At 48.3% G+C, this 21969-nt stretch overlaps 1 protein-coding gene across 4 annotated transcripts in view; it reads right to left on the bottom strand.

Moving 5' to 3' along the window:
- Positions 1 to 21969, bottom strand: part of LOC146333446 (3-galactosyl-N-acetylglucosaminide 4-alpha-L-fucosyltransferase FUT3-like) — a 55344-nt gene that overhangs the window by 6368 nt on the left and 27007 nt on the right. For 3 of the 4 annotated variants that reach the window (XM_084826122.1, XM_084826124.1, XM_084826123.1), the window contains one exon: positions 9164 to 13171. In XM_084826122.1, the coding sequence (XP_084682248.1) occupies positions 12066 to 13163 (1098 nt within the window). In that variant the 5' untranslated portion in view covers positions 13164 to 13171 and the 3' untranslated portion in view covers positions 9164 to 12065. Of the gene's footprint in view, positions 1 to 9163; positions 13172 to 21969 lie in introns of those variants that run through there. The other variant, XM_084826125.1, reaches the window with a different exon arrangement.

Below are 21969 nucleotides of genomic sequence, written 5' to 3'. Positions count from 1 at the left end.
AATTTGCACAGGAGAAAAGTGTCGCTTGGTCCTCGACGTACCAGATTCTGGGAACAAGCCCTGGGGGGTAGCTGAGTTTTCAGGCGCGCCGGCCACAGCCGGGATGTTTGGCTAGGTGGGACTGCCCTGATCCGGCACAGCTCCTCTTACGGCCTTGCGGGAAAGAAAGGCCCTGTTCTGTCGGGCGCTGCACAGCCCCACAGCAGCTGCGCATGCAAGCATCCCAGAAGGGCCCACTGGGTCCCCCAAGCGGCCGGGGCGGGAGCCGCCTGGGAAGGGGTGCGTCTTCCTCCCTGCCTGCCGAGCAAGCTGGGCCGAAACCGGGCAGCCCGCTGAGTCAGCGGCTGGCAGATGGAGCGGGCGGGGCGCTGCGAGCTGGCACCTGGGCGCGGTAAGGCCGCCCGGACTGGGAAACCTGATGTGGCTGCATGGGCGCTCGAACACAAGCGGCCCCTCCCCACAAGCCCGGAGCTCCTGGGGGAGGCAAGGGGGCGGCACATTAGACCACTGAGCCAGGCTTGGCTGTGAGCCGCGGGCGGGCATCCGCGTCGTGCGCCTGGCGACACTGAGGAAGCCTCCCGCTGCGTCGCGGCCAGGCACTTTAACGTGGCCACAGCCCAGGCCCTCAGGCCGCTAACCTGCATATCTATATATGCAAATATAGAGAGGATCCCCTTCATGGATCACTGCCTTGCTGTGGCGAAGGGGCTTGCGTAACTCAGTGAAGCCATAAGCTAGGCCATGCAGGGCCACCCGAGACGGACAGCTCATGGCGGAGAGTCCTGACAAAATGTGGCCCACTGGAGAAGGAAATGGCAACCCACGCCAGTGTCCCTGCCAAGAAAACCCCACGGAACGTATCACAAGGCTACAAGAGATGACGCCGGAAGATGAGCCCCTCAGGTCGGAAGGTGGCCAATATCCTACTGGGGAAGAGCAGAGGGAATTTCCAAGTAGCGCCAGAAAGAGTGAAGCGGCTGGGCCAAAGCCGGAAGGACACTCAGCTGTGGATGTGTCTGGTGGTGAAAAGAAAGTCCGATGCTGTAAAGAACAATATTGTTTAGGAACCTGGAATGTCAGATCAATGAATCAAGGGAAGCTGGAGGTGGTCAAACATGAGATGGCAAGATTGAGCATCGACATCTTGGGAATCAGTGAACTAAAAGGGACAGGCATGGGCGAATTTAATTCAGGTGACCATCATATCTACTACTGTGGGCAAGAGTCCCTTAGAAGAAATGGAGTAGCACTCATAGTCAACAAAAGGGTGGGAAAAGCAGTACTGGGGTACAATCTCAAAAACGACAGAATGATCTCAGTACGAATCCAAGGCAACCCATTCAACATCACAGTAATTCAAGTCTATGCCCCAACCACTGAGGCCGAAGAAGCTGAGGTTGATCGGTTCTATGAAGACCTACAACACCTTCTAGAACTAACACCAAAAAAAGACGTCCTCTTCATCATAGGGGATTGGAATGCTAAAGTAGGAAGTCAAGAAATCACCGGGATAACAGGCAGGCATGGCCTTGGTGTACAAAATGAAGCAGGACAAAAGCTAATAGAGTTTTGCCAAGAGAACACGCTGATCATAGCAAACACTCTTTTCCAACAGCACAAGAGACGACTCTACACATGGACATCACCAGATGGTCAATATCGAAATTAGATTGATTATGTCCTTTGCAGCCGAAGATGGAGAAGCTCCATACAGTCAGGCAAAACAAGACCTGGAGCTCACTGTGGCTCAGATCATGAGCTTCTTGTTGCAAAATTTTGGCTTAAATTGAAGAACGTCGGGAAAACTACTAAATCATTCAGGTATGACCTAAATCATATCCCTTATGAATATACAGTGGAGGTGAGGAATAGATTTCAGGGATTAGACCTGGTAGACAGAGTGCCTGAGGAACTATGGGCGGAGGTCCGTAACATTGTTCAGGAGGCAGCAACGAAATCCATCCCAAAGAAAAAGAAATGCAAGAAAGCAAAGTGGCTGCCTGATGAGGCTTTACAAGTAGCTGACGAAAGAAGGGAAGCGAAAAGCACGGGAGAAAGGGGAAGATATATCCAACTGAATGCAGAGTTCCAGAGAATCATAGAATCATAGAATAGTAGGGTTGGAAGGGGCCTACAAGGCCATCGAGTCCAACCCCCTGCTCAATGCAGGAATCCAAGTCAGAGCAGCCCTGACAAATGGCTGTCCAGCCTCGTCTTGAAGGCCTCCAGTGTGGGAGAGCCCACCACCTCCCCAGGTAATCGGTTCCATTGTCGTATTGCTCTTACAGTCAGGAAGTTTTTCCTGATGTTCAGCCAGAATCTGGCTTCCTGTAACTTGAGCCCATTATTCCGTGTCCTGCACTCTGGGATGATCAAGAAGAGATCCTGGCCTTCTTCACTGTGACAACCTTTCAAGGACTTGAAGAGTGCTATCCTATCTCCCCTCAGTCTTCTCTTCTCAAGGCTAAGCATGCCCAGTTCTTTCAGTCTCTCTTCATAGGGCTTTGTTTCCAGTCCCCTGATCATCTTTGTTGCCCTCCTCTGAACCCTCTCCAGTTTGTCTGCATCCTTCTTCAAGTGTGGTACCCAGAACTGGACACAGTACTCCAGATGAGGCCTGACCAGTGCTGAGTAGAGGGGAACTAGTACTTCCCGGGATTTGGAAGCGATGCTTCTATGAATGCAGCCCAAAAGAGCATTTGCCTTTTTTGCAGCCACATCACATTGTTGGCTCATATTCAGCTTGTGATCGACAACAATTCCAAGATCCTTCTCGCTTGTAGTGTGGTTGAGCCACGTATCCCCCATCTTGTAACTGTGCATTTGGTTTCTTTGTCCTAGGTGCAGAACTTGGCATTTGTCCCTATTAAACGTCATTCTGTTGTTTTCTACCCAGTGCTCCAGTCTATCCAGATCACTCTGAATTTTGTTTCTGTCTTCCAAAGTATTAGCTATCCCTCCCAATTTTGTGTCATCTGCAAATCTGATCAGCATTCCCTGCACCTCCTCCTCCAAGTCATTCATAACAATGTTGAAGAGCACTGGGCCCAGGACTGAGCCCTGCGGTACCCCACTCGTTCCCTCTCCCCAGCTTGAGAAGGTCCCATTGATAAGCACTCTTTGTCCGATTCTGTAGCCAACTGTGGATCCACCGGATCGTTGTTTCATCTAGCCCACTTCGAGCTAGTTTGCTCATCAGGATATCATGGGGCACTTTGTCGAAAGCTTTGCTGAAGTCGAGGTATATGATGTCTACAGCATTCCCACGGTCTACAAGGGAGGTGACTTGATCAAAAACTGAGATCAGATTTGTCTGGCAGGACTTGTTTTTGACAAATCCATGTTGGCTTCGAGTAATCACGGCATTGTTGTCAAGGTGCTTCCAGATGGATTGCTTTATGATCTGCTCCAGAATTTTCCCAGGGATTGATGTCAGACTGACTGGTCTGTAGTTCCCAGGTTCCTCCTTTTTACCCTTTTTGAAGATAGGGACAACGTTAGCCCTCCTCCAGTCATCCGGCACTTCCCCCGTCCTCCATGATTTCTCAAAGAGAATAGACAGCGGTTCTGAGAGTTCTTCTGCCAGTTCCTTTATGACTCTAGGATGCAGTTCATCTGGCCCTGGAGATTTGAACTCATTCAAAGTAATGAGGTGTTCCTTGACCATATGCCTGTCGATCTCAAGCTGCAATCCTGCCCCTTCAGCCTGTACTTCGCCTTTGCCAGGGGGGTCATCGACCCTCTTTTGGGAGAAGACTGAGCCAAAGTAGGAATTGAGCACCTCCGCCTTTTCTTTGTCATCTGTTATCATTTTGCCATCCTTATTTAATAGCTGAACCACCATTTCTTTCCTCTGTCTTTTACTATGCACGTAGCTGAAGAAAGCCTTTTTGTTGTTTTTAACATCCCTTGCTAACCTCAGCTCATTCTCAGCTGTAGCCTTCCTGACGCCATCCCTGCAATTCTGTGCTACCTGCCTGTACTCTTCCTTTGTTACTTGGCCTTCTTTCCACTTCCTATATGTGTCCTTTTTTGTTTTCAGGTCATCCCTAAGCTTTTTGTGAAGCCACATTGGCTTCTTCTGTTGTCTTCCTCCTTTTCTTCTTGTTGGAATTGCTTGTGATTGTGCCTTGAGAATTTCCTTTTTTAAAAGCTCCCACCCATCTTGGACTCCTTTTCTTGCTAGCATCGCTTGCCATGGGACCTTACTGATCATTGTTCTGAGTTTATGAAAATCAGCTTTCCTAAAATCCAGGGTACGCGCTTGACTACACTCGGCTTTTGCTTCCCTTAGAACCAAGAACTCAAGTACAACATGGTCGCTTTCCCCCAGAGTTCCTGTAACTGCTACTTTATCCACTAAGTCATCTCTGTTGGTTAGGATCAAGTCAAGGATAGCCGATCCTCTAGTTCCTTCCTCTACTTTCTGTAGGAGGAAGTTATCCGCCAGACAAGTCAGGAATTTCCTGGAGGGGCCATGTTTTGCAGAATTTGTCTCCCAACAAATATCAGGGAAATTGAAGTCCCCCATTACTACTACATCATGCTTCCTTAAAACATTGGCTATTTGCTTTTCAAAAGTTTCATCCTTGTCTTCTCCTTGATTAGGTGGCCGGTAGTAGACTCCGACCACCAGGTTCCTTTTATTCTTTGCTCCATTTATTTCAACCCAGATGCTCTCCATGGGGCTACCAAGCTCATCCTCCTGTATTTCTGTGCAGAGATATGTATCTTTCACATACAGTGCAACCCCACCTCCCTTTCTGCTCCTCCTGTTCTTTTTGAACAAGTTATATCCTTCAATTGCTGTATTCCAGTCATGAGATTCATCCCACCAAGTCTCAGTTATACCTATCAGGTCATAATTTCCCTCTTGTATTAAGAGTTCAAGTTCGTTCTGTTTGTTTCCCATACTCTGGGCATTAGTATATAGACATCGAAGACCATGTGCTTCATAGTCTGGCTTTCTTCCTACATGTGTCTGAAGACTATTATTGGGCGCGATCAGAGCTGTGCTCTCCATTGCAGTGCATGCGCCTATGTCCATTGTTACCCCCAACATTACATCTCCCTTCCCCGTAGGATTCAGTTTAAAGCCCTCCTGATGAAGTTCTTCATGCTGTGGCCAAACACATTCTTCCCAGCCTTTGTGAGGTGCAACCCATCCCTAGCCAACAGCCCATCTTCCAGGAAGTATAGCCCGTGGTCCCAGAATCCAAATCTCTCTCGTCGGCACCACCTTCGTAGCCAGTCATTCACCCGGAGTATTTTTCATTCCCTTTCTATCCCTCTTATAACTACTGGAAGGATGGATGAGAAAACGATCTGGGCCCCAAAGTTCTTGAGTTTCCTTCCCAAAGCTTCAAAGTCTGACGTGATCTCTTCGTAGCTCCGCGTGGCGGTATCATTTGTTCCCACATGGATGTGAAGAAAGGGATACCTGTCAGTGGGCTTTATGAGCGCAGGCAACCTTTCAGTCACGTCTCTAATCTGTCCTCCCGGGAGACAACATACCTGGCAAGTCCATGGGTCTTCGCGACATACTTGGGTCTCGATCCCACGCAGCAAGGAGTCTCCCACTACTACCACTCTTCTCTTCTTCATCTTGTAGGCCTGGGTTTCATCGCCTCTGTTTGACTGACCTTTAGCCTCTTGCTCACTCTCATGCAGGTTCCCCTGTGATTCTTCCTCTGCAGGCTGTCCTCCAGTCTCATCCGCAAGTACCTGGAATCGGTTCCACTGCTCCACTGCTTCCACCGGTGCAGAGTGGCGTCTAGTTCTTCTTCTCCTAACTGTCACCCTTTTCCAAGGAGTATCCTCTATTCCATTTTTCTTCACCTCAGCATTTCCCACTGCCTCATCTTGCTGTTGCTCTTCAAGCTTCTGGTCTGCCCTTTGCTGCTGAAGTTCCCCCATTCTGTCCAAGAACTCTTCGTGTTCTCTTATTCCCCGGAGGGTCGACAGTCGCCGCTCCAGTACACTTACTTTTTCCTCCAGCAGCGTGATCAACTTGCGCTTGTTGCAGGTGTAGGCCATGTTGTTCTCCGGCAAGAAAACAAACATTGCACACACCTTGCAGGTCACCACCACCGGAGAGAGTCCTGTCCTTCCATAGCCTCTTTTCCCTTTTTGTGTCTAGCTTTGTGATTGTTCTAGACTGGCCTGTGCCTGCTCCTCTACTCAGTAGAGGTTAAAAGCAGAGTCCCACTGGTGTGAAAGTGTGTGTTACAAGACAAATAAATGGAAAAAACGTAGTTAAAATAAAAAATAAAAATAATTTAAAAAAATGTTAGGGGCCTCCCCCTTGACCTCCCCTGCTGAACTCCCCTGGCCAACTCCTGTTTGCTCCCCGTTTGCTCACTCTGGTCGCTCGCTCTCTGGGAGCTTGCTTGCTTCTGTAGTGCCTGGACCAGCTGGAGCAGCTTCCTCTGCTCTGCTCTGCTCTGCTCAGCTGGGAGGCGGGAAACATGCTGAAGCTTCCCGCCCACTCAGCTGCTGGGAATACTCAGGCCACATCCCTCCAATTCAGTTGGAGCTCTCAGAAGCACCTGGTGAGCTCACAGCCTCTCAGAAGGATAAAGGGCAGCCCCCTGGGCTTCCTGCAACCCACTAACCTCTTTGCCTCTGTCTCCTTTGTCTCTTCTACCACTGCAACTCCCCTGGCCAACTCCTGTTTGGTCCCCCTGGCTCGCTCTGTTCGCTCGCTCTCTGGGAGCTTGCCTGCTTCTGTAGTCCCTGGACCAGCTGGAGCAGCTTGCTCTGCTCTGCTCAGCTGGGAGGCGGGAAACAGACTGAAGCTTCCCGCCCAGTCAGCTGCTGGGAGTACTCAGGCCACACCCCTCCAATTCAGTTGGAGCTCTCAGAAGCACCTGGTGAGCTCACAGCCAATCAGAAGGATAACGGGCAGCCCCCTGGGCTTCCTGCAGCCCACTTACCTCTTAGCCTCTGTCTCCTTTGTCTCCTTTGTCTCTTCAACCACTGCAACTCCCCTGGCCAACTCCTGTTTGCTCCCCCTGCTCGCTCGCTCTCTGGGAGCTTGCCTGCTTCTGTAGTCCCTGGACCAGCTGGAGCAGCTTGCTCTGCTCTGCTCTGCTCAGCTGGGAGGCGGGAAACAAGGAATAGAATAGCAAGGAGAGACAAGAAGGCCTTCTTAAGTGAACAATGCAAAGAAATGGGGGAAAACAACAGAATGGGAAAGACTAGAGATCCCTTCAAGAAAATCGGAGATCTCAAGGGAACGTTTTGTGCAAAGACGGGCATGATAAAGGACAAAGAAGGCAGGGACCTCACAGAAGCAGATGAGATTAAGAAGAGGTGGAAAGAATACACAGAAGAACTATACAGGAAAGATCTGAATGTCCCCGATGGCCATGATAGTGCGGTCACTGAACTTGAGCCGGACATCCTAGAGAGTGAAGTCAAGTGGGCCTTAGGAAGCATTAGTAACAACAAAGCTAGCGGAGATGACAGTATTCCAGCTGAGCTATTTAAGATCCTAAAAGATGATGCTGTTAAAGTGCTGCATTCAATATGCCAACAAATCTGGAACACTCAACAGTGGCCGCAAGACTGGAAAAGGTCAGTTTACATTCCAATTCCAAAGAAGGGCAACGCCAAAGAGTGTTCAAACTACCGCACAATTGCGCTCATTTCACATGCCAGCAAGGTGATGCTCAAAATCCTGCAAGCTAGGCTTCAGCAGTATGCGAACCGAGAACTACCGGAAGTACAAGCTGGGTTTCGAAGAGGCAGAGGAACTAGAGATCAAATCGCCAACATTTGCTGCATCATGGAGAAAGCAAGAGAATTCCAGAAAAACGTCTATTTCTGCTTCATTGACTACGCTAAAGCCTTTGATTGTGTGGATCACAACAAACTGTGGCAAATTCTTAAAGTGATGGGAGTACCAGACCACCTTACCTGTCTCCTGAGAAACCTGTACGAGGGTCAAGAAGCAACAGTAAGAACCAGACATGGAACAACCGAGTGGTTCAAAATTTGGAAAGGAGTACAACAAGGCTGCATATTGTCACCCTGCTTATTTAACTTATATGCAGAGTACATCATGAGAAACGCCGGGTTGGATGAATCACAGGTCGGAATTAAGATTGCTGGGAGAATTATCAACAACCTCCGATATGCAGACGATACCACCCTAATGGCAGAAAGCGAAGAGGATCTCAAGAGCCTCTTGTTGAGGGTGAAAGAGGAGAGTGCAAAAGCTGGTTTGAAACTCAACATTAAAAAAACGAAGATCATGGCATCTGGCCCCATCACTTCCTGGCATATGGAAGGGGAAGAAATGGAAGCAGTGACAGATTTTACTTTCTTGGGCTCCAAGATCACCGCAGACGGTGACTGTAGCCATGAAATTAAAAGACGCTTGCTCCTTGGGAGGAAAGCTATGGCAAACTTAGACAGCATAGTAAGAAGCAGAGACATCACCTTGCCCACAAAGGTCCGTCTAATCAAAGCTATGGTTTTCCCAGTAGCAACGTATGGCTGTGAGAGATGGACTATAAGGAAGGCTGAGCGCCGAAGAATTGATGCTTTCGAACTGTGGTGCTGGAGAAGACTCTTACGAGTGCCCTGGACTGCAAGGAGGTCAAATCAGTCCATCCTAAAGGAAATCAACCCTGAGTGCTCATTGGAAGGACAGATACTGAAGCTGAAGCTCCAATATTTTGGCCACCTAATGCGAAGAGAAGCCTCACTGGAAAAGACCCTGATGCTGGGAAAGACTGAAGGCAAAAGGAGAAGGGGACGGCAGAGGATGAGATGGCTAGATAGCATCACCGATGCAATGAATATGAACTTGAGCACACTCCGGGAGAGAGCGCAGGACAGGAAGGCCTGGCGTGCTGTGGTCCGTGGGGTCACGAAGAGTCGGACACGACTGAACGACTGAACAACAACAACAACATAGAGAGGATGGCGAAGATTTCTCTGCATTTCACAGGAGGCAACGCTAGCTGACGCATTCCTCATCCATATCATCTCAAATGAAACAAATGCTTCCATTCATTTGCACCCTGACCCAGCTCAGCCCAAATTAATGGAGAGGTCCCCCCCCCCCACTTAATTCCATGCAAGGGAAGGTTTTTAGTGCAGGTGGGGTGTTGCAGTGTGTGGGAAAGGGGAGTTAATCCTTCCTGCCCTAACTGCAGTCCCCCTTAAAAATTGCCCCGCTGTGTGGCAGTTAAGCAGACAGCGAGAGAGAAAAAACCCTTCCTGTAGGCAATAATGGACACTTGGGGCTTGGAATAAATCAGGGCCCCTGGGAAATAGATTCAGGGGCAATGTCAAATAGATTCGGGGGTCCTGGGAAATAGATTTTGGGCCCCTGGGAAATAGATTCTGGGGCCCTGCAAAAATAGATTTGGGGCTGAAGGGCCATGGGCGACACCCCTGATAAAAAAACAAAAAAACAAGTAGGTTTGTGGATTAATCAGATTTACTTGATCAGTCAGGCTGCATTTGGAGTCCTGTGTCCAGATCTAGGCAACCCATTTTAAGAAGGACAAACGAGTGTGTCCAGCGAAGAGTGACCAGGATGGTGAGGGGTCTGGAAACCCAGTCCTCTGAGGAACGGTTGAAAGGGCTGGGTAAGTTAAGCCCAGAGAAGAGAAGATTAAGCGGAGGCACTGTAATGGTCCTCAAATATCTGAAAGGGTGTCATGCAGAAGATGGCGCAGACGTGTTCTTTGTTGCCCCGGAGGGCAAAGCTAGAACCAGCAGCTGGAAATTGCAGGGAAATGTATTTCAGCTAAACTGTAGGACACATTCCCTAACAGTGAGGGCTGTTCAGCAGTGGAGCAGGTTTCCTTGGGAGGTGGTGGGTTCTCCATCACTGGAGGGACTTAAGCAGAGGCTGGATTAGCATCTCTCAGGGCTGCTGCAGCTATACCCTGCAATGGAGAGCCTGGACTGAACAGGGGCCTAGACTAGATGACCTCCAAGGCCCCTTCCAGCTCTATGATTCTATAATGCATTCATTATTTGATTTGCATAAATGTGCACAATATATATAATCAGCCAAAAGCATGCATGAATGGAAGAGGCCTCCTGCCTTCTGTCACCTGCATAGGAGAGGAATCCCACCGTAAGACCGCACTTTCCAGCTACACTTTTAAAGAGCTTCTATTAATTTATTTCAAGCTGAGATAAATTAAGATATAGACTTCTATACCAAATTGCAAAGGACAAAAGCTCTTAATCAGTTCTTGTCACACACATACACACACACACAGCCCCAACTGCAATCCGTACAATAAATCATCAGTGATAATCTCTCTCATTTGTCAATAAATAAGTGAAGAACCTCTGCATCAGATCCACTCACTCTGAACTCCCTCATGGTTCCTTCATTGTTCATTCATGTAATCCAGAGGTGGGAAACCATTTTTGGCCCAGGGGTTGAAGTCCAATTTGGGAAGAGTCTTGGGGTGGGGGGCAGCATTCCCTTGGGGAGGGCTAAGGGTACAGGGGGAGGGGTGACAGAGTGGGTGGGACAAAGCAAATGGGGGGGAGGTGAGGGTCAGGTGTAATTCATACAAAGTTTGACATGTTCGCACTAAGCACACAACCTGCAGCTGAATTCTATGCATGTCTGCTCAGGAGTAAGCCCCAGAGCAGCCACTTCCATGCCTGCAAAGCACAATTCAGTTCCATGTAGGGTATTTACAGGCAAAACTATTTAAAGCTTAAATGCCTTTAAGTGCCCTGTTATCTCCATTGATGGATGGGAGCTTGCTGGAAGCAGCAGAGGAAGCTGCAGGATGGAGAAGCTTTGTAGGCGGAGCTTCCCCCACCCCTTGGTCTAATCCAGTTCATGACTCCTAAGGCAAGGTTTGTGCCATGGTCATTTAAGGCTGAAATCCTATGGCTCCAGGGAGGAACTGACCAATCCATCCATTCCTACCGTTTCCCTGAATTCCTGAGGCTTGACACATACTGCGTTTTGGACTGAGCCCCTCTGAGGGTGGAGAGAGCGGTCTACCCTCAGAGAGGTTCATCTGACCTGGAAGCCCACTCCCAGCCCCATGGAAACGTCCACATTACTTACCTCCCCCCACAGGGGAGGGAGGTAAAAAGGGGGCGAATGTGGGCATGGCATGGGGGGATCGGGGAGAGAGAGGTCCGCCCTCAGAGGTCCCAGCTCCCAACATGGGGAAATTTACACCCGCTCTGCAGTAGGGGTAAATCATTTCTCTCCCATTGCTTGCAGTGGGAGGGAAATGGGTAAAGAAACCCATAACAGGAAGGAAAGGGGGAGAAATACACTTCTCCCTCACTTCTGCCCTGCCAGCATGGGCCTCTGAGTTGGGCAGTAGGACTGTTTGAAAACAATGATCTAAGTCAGTGGTCCCCAACCTTTTTGGCACCAGAGACTGGTCTCGTGGAAGACAATTTTTCCATGGACTGGGGGGGATGTCCGCTGGCAGACTTCCAGCTGCTGGGATGCAAATGGCATCCACATAGCCAATGTCATTTGCTTCCCTATTCTTTGCAGTAATCGGCCACATAAAGATTTACGTAGCCTATTACTTGAAGAACACGGACACAAATGGCATCTGCTATGCGGATGCCATTTGCGTCCCAGTTGCCGGAAGTCCGCCAGCGGCCGGAGCTGGCCAGCAGCTCTGCGGACTCGCTGCGGAGCAGAGCCGGCCAGGGCCAGCAAGGATTCCAGGGGGGACGGGACGAATCACCTCCCAGACCCCTGCGGACCCAAGGTGAGGGGATTTTGCACACCCCCGCAGCCCAGTTGCTAAAAGTCCACGGACTGGGACCAGTCCGCAGCCCGGGGGTTGGGGACCCCTGATCTAAGTGATGCATTTTAAACTTTTGCAACCCCAGCTCCCTATTAATCTGTTATGTTAATTTGGCCCATTTAATTAACGCAAGAGCAGCAATTAAGGCATGGAAGAGGTCACATTAGGAGAAGGTGTAAAACGTGACAGCCAGGCTTTGCAAGAGCCGGGGACATCTTGCAAAGAACTGTACCAGGAGAGGCCAGCCAGCAAAAGAATGAGACCCACCGCGTGGCCCGACGGTTCACTGCCTCACTTGAACCATTTGCTCAGCTCAGGCAAGGTCTGGTACTTGGTTGGCAATTGTTGCAAAGCCTGGCACGCTTTGCAGAACTGGTAGCCCCAAGATTTGTAGTGAACTGGTTTCAGCCAGGACCGCCACTGGAAGTAACTTGCATATCGCGTGTCGTTCCTGTCCAGTTCGTGCAAGAAATCGGCCAGCTCTCGTGGGCTGGGGAAGTCGTTGATATGAATGAACGAGTCCGGGGGCATGCACCGCTCGTAGTTCTTCCGGGGTGGTCCCATGACCACGGGCACCGTCCCAGCCATGAACGAATTCTTCCAAACCTTCTCAGTGATGTAGTCATCGTGCTGTGAATTCTCAAAGGCCAGGTAGAATTTGTACTGGGATAATGTGGACAGAAGTTTGGTTCCCGGTAATGGCCAGTGACCGCGTCCATAGACATCCACATTGATGTACTGTTTCAGCTGCTGGTAGTACTTTACCCGAGGCTGAACATAAGTGGGCCTCCAGTTGCTGACCACCCAGGCCACTAGCTTGGACTTGGGCGGGATGGTGAACTCTTGAGGCTGGTCGAGGAGTTCCAGCCACCCATATGGGGCAAAGATATCCGAGTCCCTCCGGTAGGACATAGAGAGGTTGAAGAGGTTGTCCATGAAGGTGGGGACAGGGTGTTTGCTGGGAGGCTCCGGACTATACCAGATCCAGCGTTGGGAGAGCGGCCGTGGGTCATGGGGCAGCTTGGCAGCATTCAAGTAGACGTCGTAATGGTGAACAAGCACCGCGTCAGCCTTTTGGTACCAGCTGCGGTCGACAGTGAAGTGGCAATCAGCAACATTGAGGACTTCCGTGCAGTTCTCAATGCCAACACGGATGCCATACGGCCAGGTCCAGAGGAGAATGGTGAGGCCTGAGGGCCCTTTGTGTACTGTAGGCCGAGTTCCAGGCCGGTTCTGTGGTGCCAACATGGGAGAAGTGGAGAATAAGGAGTCCGTCTTCGACTCGGTCTGGATGTAGGCAAAGAAGATGGCGGCAATCGCTACCTGGACGAGAATGAGCAGGAGAGGTTTCCGCCAAGACATCGTTTTGGTCTGTCCTTTGGGATCCATGCTGCGGCCTGAGAAGAAAGGAGATGAACGTTAAGGAGACAGCATTTGCATCATCGAGAAGTAAGGCGCTTGTGCAAAATCACCCAGGTGAGAAACATGGAGTACAAAATATCCATCTGTTTACATGGGTATTCACAAGTGCAGCCTTGCCCATCCACATGTGGGTAATTGCTGCTGCAATCAACCTCAGTCCTGGTTGCTTTGTTGGCTTTATTCAAGGTTTATTTGTTTTATTATTTATTTATTTATTTATTTATGCATGCATGCATGCATGCATGCATGCATTCAGCCATTCATTCAATCATTCACTCATTCAAACTGCTTATATACTGCTATCATAATCTCCATGTGGTTTCCATTTTTAAAAAATGCATTAAATACAGTATAAAAGCCACTGTAAAAACTGGAATAAATACATTTTTAAAAGTTATAAAAACGATAAAATGGAGCAGTGCGATTGTATGTCAGGGAAAGTCTAAGTAAACAGATAATGTCTATGGGAGGCATCTAAAACTCGCTATAGTTTATCGTATTTTATTGTGCTTTTTATCATGTTGTTGTTCTTCGCCCTGGGATTTTTATTTTAATGAATGGTGGGATATAAATGGAATGAAATGAACTACCATACATACATTATTATAGAACAGTAAGTAAGTAAGTAACGTTATTATAATACTCTCCACAGACCATTTGGAACACAAAATAATCCACAAAATAAAATACATAAGACAACCCCCCACCCCAAATATATATCAGTTGTTTAAAATATTTAAAACCTAAATACAATTGACATAGTATGTTAAAATATCATCATCCAATTACAACATATGAGTCTGAAGAATGACCTTACGAATTTTAACAGCAGAGAATCAAAATTCTGCAACAGCCTGTGTTACACATTTATTAACATTAGCCAGTAAGTAAATAAAATGCCAGTTGGAGGATCTTCCAGGGAATTTATTTAAAATACTGTAGGTGTAATTCTTATTCGCTTGTCTCTATAAAAATTACAAAAAAGGAGTACGTGCGATAGAGACTTTACCGCTTCATCTCCACATGAGCAAAGACAATTTGTATGAAGGATTCCCTGGAAGTGACCGTCCAGTACAGCAGAAGGAATGGCATTGAACCTGGCTCTAGAGAACGTTATGCGATATTTAGGAATGGTCAAATTTCCAAGGCATTTTGCACAACTTTAAAGTCAAATGTCAACGCTAGGTGAACTGGGGAAAAGGTAGTAGGAGCAGCAGATAAGAAATACTGAGTATCCACGTCTAGCGTCCTTGACTTTAATCCAGAGAGCAAGGAGAGATTTTGCTTGAGAAATATCTTGGGTGGAGAGAAAGCTACCAGAAAAAGCTATCTGTAATTTGCCTCTGGCCGCTTCAGACCACTGGCTGATGTCATTGTCTTCCCAGAGAAGGGGCTCATATCCTGATTCGGAACTTGCCTAATCAAGCTTTAGCCAGAATCTAAATGACCATCGCTAAGCAATACATTCCATGGATGAAAGCCCAGCCTCAAGCCGTAAAACAGCTCATGGCACACAGCTAGGTGCACCAAAGAGCCCACACAGAAAAGATGAAAGTATTTGTTCTAAGGCAGAGGAGAAACCCCAAATCCACACTGGAACGCCAAACAATAATTGTGGCAACACCTTGGCCTTAAATACTCAGAGAGTAGCAGGAATAAACTGTCCTTCTCTAGTATAGAAAAAGCAAACTATTGCTTTAGCACTATTAGATGCTGATTGTATAATAGAAGTCCGGTGAGCCACTCAAGAACCAGAAGATTGAAAGACAATCCCCAAATACCTGAACTGTCTGGCTTGCTGTATAGTCTGACCACCTAGAACCCATTTATTCAGGAGAAGGCTCGTAGTAAAAACCGTAATCTTGGTTTTACTAATAGTTAGCACATTTTCTTTACAATAGCCCATAAATGCTCTCCACATTTGTTTCAAACAAGCTTTGGTAAAAGAAAGGAGAACAGCATCATCTGCTTATAAAAATGTGGGGATGCTAACTGTGGCCAGTTTGGGGGCATGAAAATCTCATGAAGGATAAACCTTAGATAGATCAGATTAAATAGCGTGGGTGAGAGTATGCAACCTTGGCGTACTCCCTTAGTAACAGGGACAGAATTAGTTAGGGTACCCTCCACACCAATCTCACTTGTGCAGTAGTATTCTGATATAAACAGTAATTAAAGTAATATTTTACCAATAGAAGAGGAATAAAGCTTAGCCCATAGCTTATCCCTTGGACTCAAATCAAGCCTGGATTTTAGATCTATAAAAGCAGCATATAGACCCTTGCTGGGAGATATATATATATTTGATAAGTGGCTTAAGACCAGGCAATGTTGACCGACCTCTTCTAAAGCCTGCTCATCTCCTAGGATATGTTCATCCTCCATCCAGGTAACAAATTTATTATTAAGATAGTAATCATATAATTTACCCACTACTGAAAGTAGGTTGATGGGCTGATAACTAGAGGGATAATTTCTATGTCCTTTCTTGTACATAGGGCACCTATTGGGCAGTTGAGCAATCCTATTTATTTGTGTCAACAGGGCTTCAAATAACAGTGCCCACCATGTAACATTAACATTCAAGAATTCAGGCATAACTAGATCTGGCCCTGGAGCCTTTCCATATTTTATATGAGAAATTAATATCTTTATTTCAGCTTGGGTTATAGCAGCCTGAACTCAGGAGTCAGAGATGTCTGAGGAGGAAAAAAAATGAATCCATGGAAGCCCGCTTTCTGGGCTTCCTAAAAAACATGGGAAAATATGATTCCCAAACCTGGAATTTTACATGCTATTGAACCTGAAAAATTGCTAACACACCCGTGACTGTTGACCAAAAGCATTTGGGGCACAGTCCTATGGGGACAGCCAGCCACCTCTGAATTCGGAGGCAGCCAACTATCCAACGCAGAGTGGCCGGCGCATGGAGGGGATCCTCTCCTCCACGCTCCGACTGCCCTGCATTTGCAGCAAGATGTGCTATTTCGGCTGTCTAGCCGGGGCGCATCACAGTGGGGGGGGGGGAGGCTGAACGGTGCATAGGAAGCATCATAATGACGTTTCCATAGTCTCTTCCCTGCCCTGCCCCTGGAGCACCCCCTTCGTGGCAGCCCCACACTGCTCTTGTGAGCGCGGGGCTGTGGGCGACCCGCTGCCCTCAAGGCGGGGGGCGGGAGGGGGTCAGGTTTCCGGTCACTGAGCTCAGAGCCCTGGCTCCGAGCTCAGCTCCAAGAAGCCAAACCCCCCTATGGCCACGTAGACTGGGGATGTCAGAGAAATCTGCTGCGGATTCAAATGAGGCCGGACGGACTCTTTGGGATCCGGCCTCAGGGATCCGCAGCGGATCGGGACCGCTTACCTCCGCTCCAGGAGGACTGGAGGCGGAGCGGCGCTCAGCTGCTTCTTCGCCTCCCGCCCCGCCCTTGCCACCATGTGTGCTCCTTAAAGAAAGAAAAGGCCATCGTCTGGATGTGCCCATACACTTAGACGCAAATAGAGCCATGAATCTTGCGTCTAAGTCTGTGGGCCCACAGGCTTATACGCAAGGTTCACGGCTCTGTTTTTTTAAAAGGAAAGACAAGGCGCGCGGCAGGGACGGGGGGGAGGCGAACGGCTCTGGCTGGCAGGAGGGAAGGTAAGCGGCCCCCAAGCTGGTCCCCCCTCCGAATCCTCACGGAGCGGAGCCACTCTGGAGGATTCCGGGGGGGGAGGAACAGATCGCCTCCCCGCCCCCGGATTCCCCACCGGAACGGAGGGTGGGGAATCCGTACACCCCCAATGTAGACACTGTCTAGCAGCCATAGGATTGCGCCCTCGGTATCCTTTTCCAAAGACGAATTTATCAGAAAACTCCGCTGCTTTGCAGAGCTTCTTTCTTCTTCTGGACTACCAGAGGTTTAGAATGCCTTTTTCGACGGTAGTATGTTTGAGGTAATACTGCACAATTATCTGTTCTGTATTGGCAACATACTTCCTTCACCGTTTTCTAGCTTCAAAACATTCCTTGTCAAGCTATGTGTTATGCTTAAAGTTCCTAAGCTTTACCTGAGTTGCCCTCAATGTCACATTAGCAGCATTTATACCTTCAGGCCAAAGACGTCTCCTGTGCCTGGGTACCAAGGCTGAATCAGCTAACTGGCAATTAACCTGTACCTCAGTTCTAAAAGGGGCAAAAAAAAGTCAGAGAAAGAGGCAGATGATCGCTTTCAAGTCTGCCAGCCAGGGAGAAACTGTGAATAAGGGCAAAAAGCGCATCAGAGACCATTGCATAACTAACTGTGCTACCTCCCTGACATGTATGTATATTCACCACATTTCTCAAAAAGGGGGTTCCCATTAAGAATTCCAAGAGCAAGTTGGCCAGCCATCTGGGCTGAACATATAACAGCAAAATTAACCCCAGAATCCTTGGAGCATCTATCACGGTTAACTATATAATCCTCAGGTTCGATCGAACCTCAGAACTGAGATGAAAACAAGAATGCATTGTTAGGCCCAATGCATGCATTAAAGTTCCCCACCACAACTACATAAGCTACAGGAATCTATTACTTAGGTTTCGAAATTCTCGCATTCTTGCTTAATTCGATCTGTTGTAGAGCTAGGAGGAATATAAACATTAGCAAACAGAAAGCTCAATGAACCAAAATTAATTAGATAGGCTTCTGCAATATGATCACAATATGGGAAACATTTGATGGTAACCTGAAGGGAAGGAGAGATCAGAATGGCTAACCCCACCCTTAATCTTCCAGTTGGAGCAAAAGCTGTTAAAGCATTAATAAAATAACCATTAAGGTCTAATTTTGCAGTACAACATGTCTCTTGAACATCGAACTTCCTAATAAAATCTGTTACATCAGCATCCCTGGATTTACAGTTCCAGCCAGCTATGTTCCACTGAAGCATTTTAAACTGGAAATTATTTAGGGGTGACAATTCTAAGTTAGCAAGGGCCAAAGAAATAGAATAGGGTCTAGACAATTTAGAAACCCTACTCTGCTCTCCCTGAGTCTTCGTTGCCAATCAGCTGTATGGCTCTGATCTAATTCTCCTCCTTCAGCAACAAACACTGCCCCATTTCTCACAGATGTTTGTCTAGTTGTACTAGCAATGACTGTTGGTTTTCTTATTGATATGGGGTCGTGCTCACCCAATTCACTTGATTCTAAAAACCTTCTTTGCAGTCACTCCCTATCTGTCACGGGATTAGCTACGATAGGAGTGGGATTATATTCTCTCACAAGGGGGTGATCATGCTGCTTCAGTCCAGTCATCAATGTTATAATTATTCCTTTGCTCTAACCTCGTCTGTTCAGTCTTTCTATCAGCCATGAGCACATTAACTGCTGGATACTGGTCCAAGCCTAGAGATTTTCCTGAAGTCAGACCTTTCCTTTCTTGGAGGCCAAGCAGCGTTTCTCTCCCACATTGGAGGCATTCAAGATGAGGCCGGACAGCCATCTGTCGGGGATGCTCTGACTGGGATTCCTGCATTGAGCAGGGGGTTGGACTAGATGGCCTTGTAGGCTCCTTCCAACCCTACTATTCTATGATATGATTCTGTGACATGGGAGGGGCTATATTTTTACAAAACTGAGAAACTACTAGCCCCACACAAAAAAACCTCATTCTTTATAAGATAAACCTTCCTAGCTATTTGCCAATCTGTAAAGGAAACAACTGCGCATGCGTGCATATAGTTAAAAAAACAATTCTGTATGTGCAATATTGGCTACAGTAAAAACCCCATACGCAGCTGGGGCTAAGGTATGCATCACATGGCGCTTATGCTCTAGCTGAGCTAGCAGTAGGGATGTACGAAAGTCACTTGCCTTTTTGCAGATGTGATTCACGGGGGGGGGGTGCTCCGTCCCTCCCCCTAGAATCCTCCCTGGCCGGCTCTGCTCCACGGTGGCTCCGCGGAGCCGCTGGCCAGGGCCGTCTGCAGCTGGTGTTCCAGCCACGGACGGGCTGCTGCGGATGCAAATGGCAGCCGCTGTAGCGGCCATTTGCGTCCTGCCAGGCTGCTGTGATAGGCTACGCAAGGATTTACATAGCCTATCACGGCAAAGAGCAGGCACGCAAACGGCGGCCGCTATGCCGTTTGCGCTGCTGCTCTTTCCGTGATAGGCTACGTAAGTATTTACATAGCCTATCACGGTAAAGGCAGCCACGCAAATGGCGGCCACTACACCACATCCTCTTACAAATAAGGCCAGAATGTATATTCAGAGCATATCCTCGAGGGACCTGAGTATCTGTCTTCCCAGTCTCTCATCCAAGGAGAGAGGAGAAAATCGTTAGAATGATTAGCTGACAACTTCTGCTTCTCAGAATACAACCTCTTTTCATCCAGTTTCGATACTTCCTCTGGATTCATAGAATCATAGAATAGTAGGGTTGGAAGGGGCCTACAAGGCCATCGAGTCCACCCCTGCTCAATGCAGGAATCCAAGTCAGAGCAGCCCTGACAGATGGCTGTCCAGCCTCGTCTTGAAGGCCTCCAGTGTGGGAGAGCCCCCCACCTCCCCAGGTCATGGGTTCCATTGTCGTATTGCTCTTACAGTCAGGAAGGTTTTCCTGATGTTCAGCCGGAATCTGGCTTCCTGTCACTTGAGCCCATTATTCCGTGTCTTGCACTCTGGGATGATCGAGAAGAGATCCTGGCCTTCTTCTCTGTGACAACCTTTCAAGGACTTGAAGAGTGCTATCATATCTCCCCTCAGTCTTCTCTTCTCAAGGCTAAACATGCCCAGTTCTTTCAGTCTCTCCTCACAGGGCTTTGTTTCCAGTCCCCTGATCATCTTTGTTGCCCTCCTCTGAACCCTCTCCAGGTTGTCTGCATCCTTCTGAAAGTGTGGTGCCCAGAACTGGACACAGTACTCCAGATGAGGCCTAATCAGTGCAGAGTAGAGGGGAACTAGTACTTCCCGGGATTTGGAAGCGATGCTTCTATGAATGCAGCCCAAAAGAGCATTTGCCTTTTTTGCAGCCACATCACATTGTTGGCTCATATTCAGCTTGTGATCGACAACAATTCCAAGATCTTTCTCACTTGTAGTGTTGTTGAGCCACGTATCCCCCATCTCGTAACTGTGCATTTGGTTTCTTTGTCCTCCGTGCAGAACATGGCATTTATCCCTATTCAATGTCATTCTGTCGTTTTCTGCCCAGCGCTCCAGTCTATCAAGATCACTTTGAATTTTGTTTCTGTATCCCACCCAATTTTGTGTCATCTGCAAATTTGATCAGCATTCCCTGCACCTCCTCCTCCAAGTCATTAATAACAATGTTGAAGAGCACTGGGCCCAGGACTGAGCCCTGCGGTACCCCACTCGTCACCTCTCCCCAGTTGGAGAAGGTCCCATTGATCCCTCTTTGAGTCCGATTCTGTAGCCAACTGTGGATCCACCGGATCGTTGTTTCATCTAGCCCACTTTGAGCTAGTTTGCTCATCAGGAGATCATGGGGCACTTTGTCGAAAGCTTTGCTGAAGTCGAGGTATATGATGTCTACAGCATTCCCACGGTCTACAAGGGAGGTGACTTGATCAAAAAATGAGATCAGATTTGTCTGGCAGGACTTGTTTTTGACAAATCCATGTTGGCTTCGAGTAATCACGGCATTGTTGTCAAGGTGCTTCCAGATGGATTGCTTTATCATCTGCTCCAGAATTTTCCCAGGGATTGATGTCAGACTGAGTGGTCTGTAGTTCCCAGGTTCCTCCTTTTTACCCTTTTTGAAGAGAGGGACAACGTTAGCCCTCCTCCAGTCGTCTGGCACTTCCCCCGTCCTCCATGATTTCTCAAAGAGAATAGACAGCGGTTCTGAGAGTTCTTCTGCCAGTTCCTTTATTACTCTAGGGTGCAGATTCTTTGGTTTATCGTCTAGTAATTTATGTTGGAGGGACTCGGGCCAACCCTGAAGTCCTGACCTCAGCCAAATTACTTTGAGATGTAAGCCTGTTATATCTCAAGTAAAGTCTGTTCTTAACCCACTACTGGAGTGTGTTTTGTCTACATCCATGGCTACTGATGGGACTGATTTGGACTTCAGTTTACACAGTTTACCATTTTTATTGTGGGTGGGTTCATTCTTAATTCCCTCTATATCAGTCATGGGAGTTAAATGTCACCTCGAAGCACAGGGGAGGTCTACCTTAGCATATCAGGTGTTTGGGGACAGACCCCAGCAGCTGCGGCCATTGCCTTTATGCTTGCGGGGGCTTCGTGGCCGCCCACTGCTGGAAACAGGATGCTGGGCCAAATGGACTCACCTTGGTCTCATCCAGCAGGGCTCTTCTTTGTTTCCTCTTCAGTTGCAATCCAAAGCATGCTTACCTGGGAGGAAGGCCCCGCTGAAGAGAGCGGGGCTTACTTCTGAGAAAACAGGCCTAGTTTTCACAGGAAGGGCGGAGAGGCCGATCGACGGCTATTGGCCATGAGAGCAAAATGGAAACCCCAGGCAGAGGGGCAGCCTAGCTGTGAAAGCCAAATGCTGGTGACAAGGGAGAGAGCAGGGTGTTGGCCTTCATGCTTGTGGGGGTTTTGCGGCTGGGCACTTCTGGGAACGAGACTGCTGTTGGTACGATCCAGAAGGGTGGCTCTGGCATACACCCAGACTCACCTTGTCTGACTTCTACCAGGGCAGCCCTGTTCAGAGCACAGAACCGTCCATCTCACAGCAGGACAGCAGGCTGCCGAATCATTTATGAGATTTAAAGGGCTCACTCCTCTGCAGAAGAACCCGGGCTCCTGCCAAAGGGTGG

This window comes from Heloderma suspectum, chromosome Z (genome assembly GCF_057233095.1).
Source record: "Heloderma suspectum isolate Gila_16-S chromosome Z, 16-S_ref, whole genome shotgun sequence".
Classification (NCBI taxonomy): Eukaryota; Metazoa; Chordata; class Lepidosauria; order Squamata; family Helodermatidae; genus Heloderma; species Heloderma suspectum.
The sequence above is the reverse complement of the archived record's forward strand: the minus strand, read 5'-3'. Positions and strand labels throughout refer to the sequence as shown.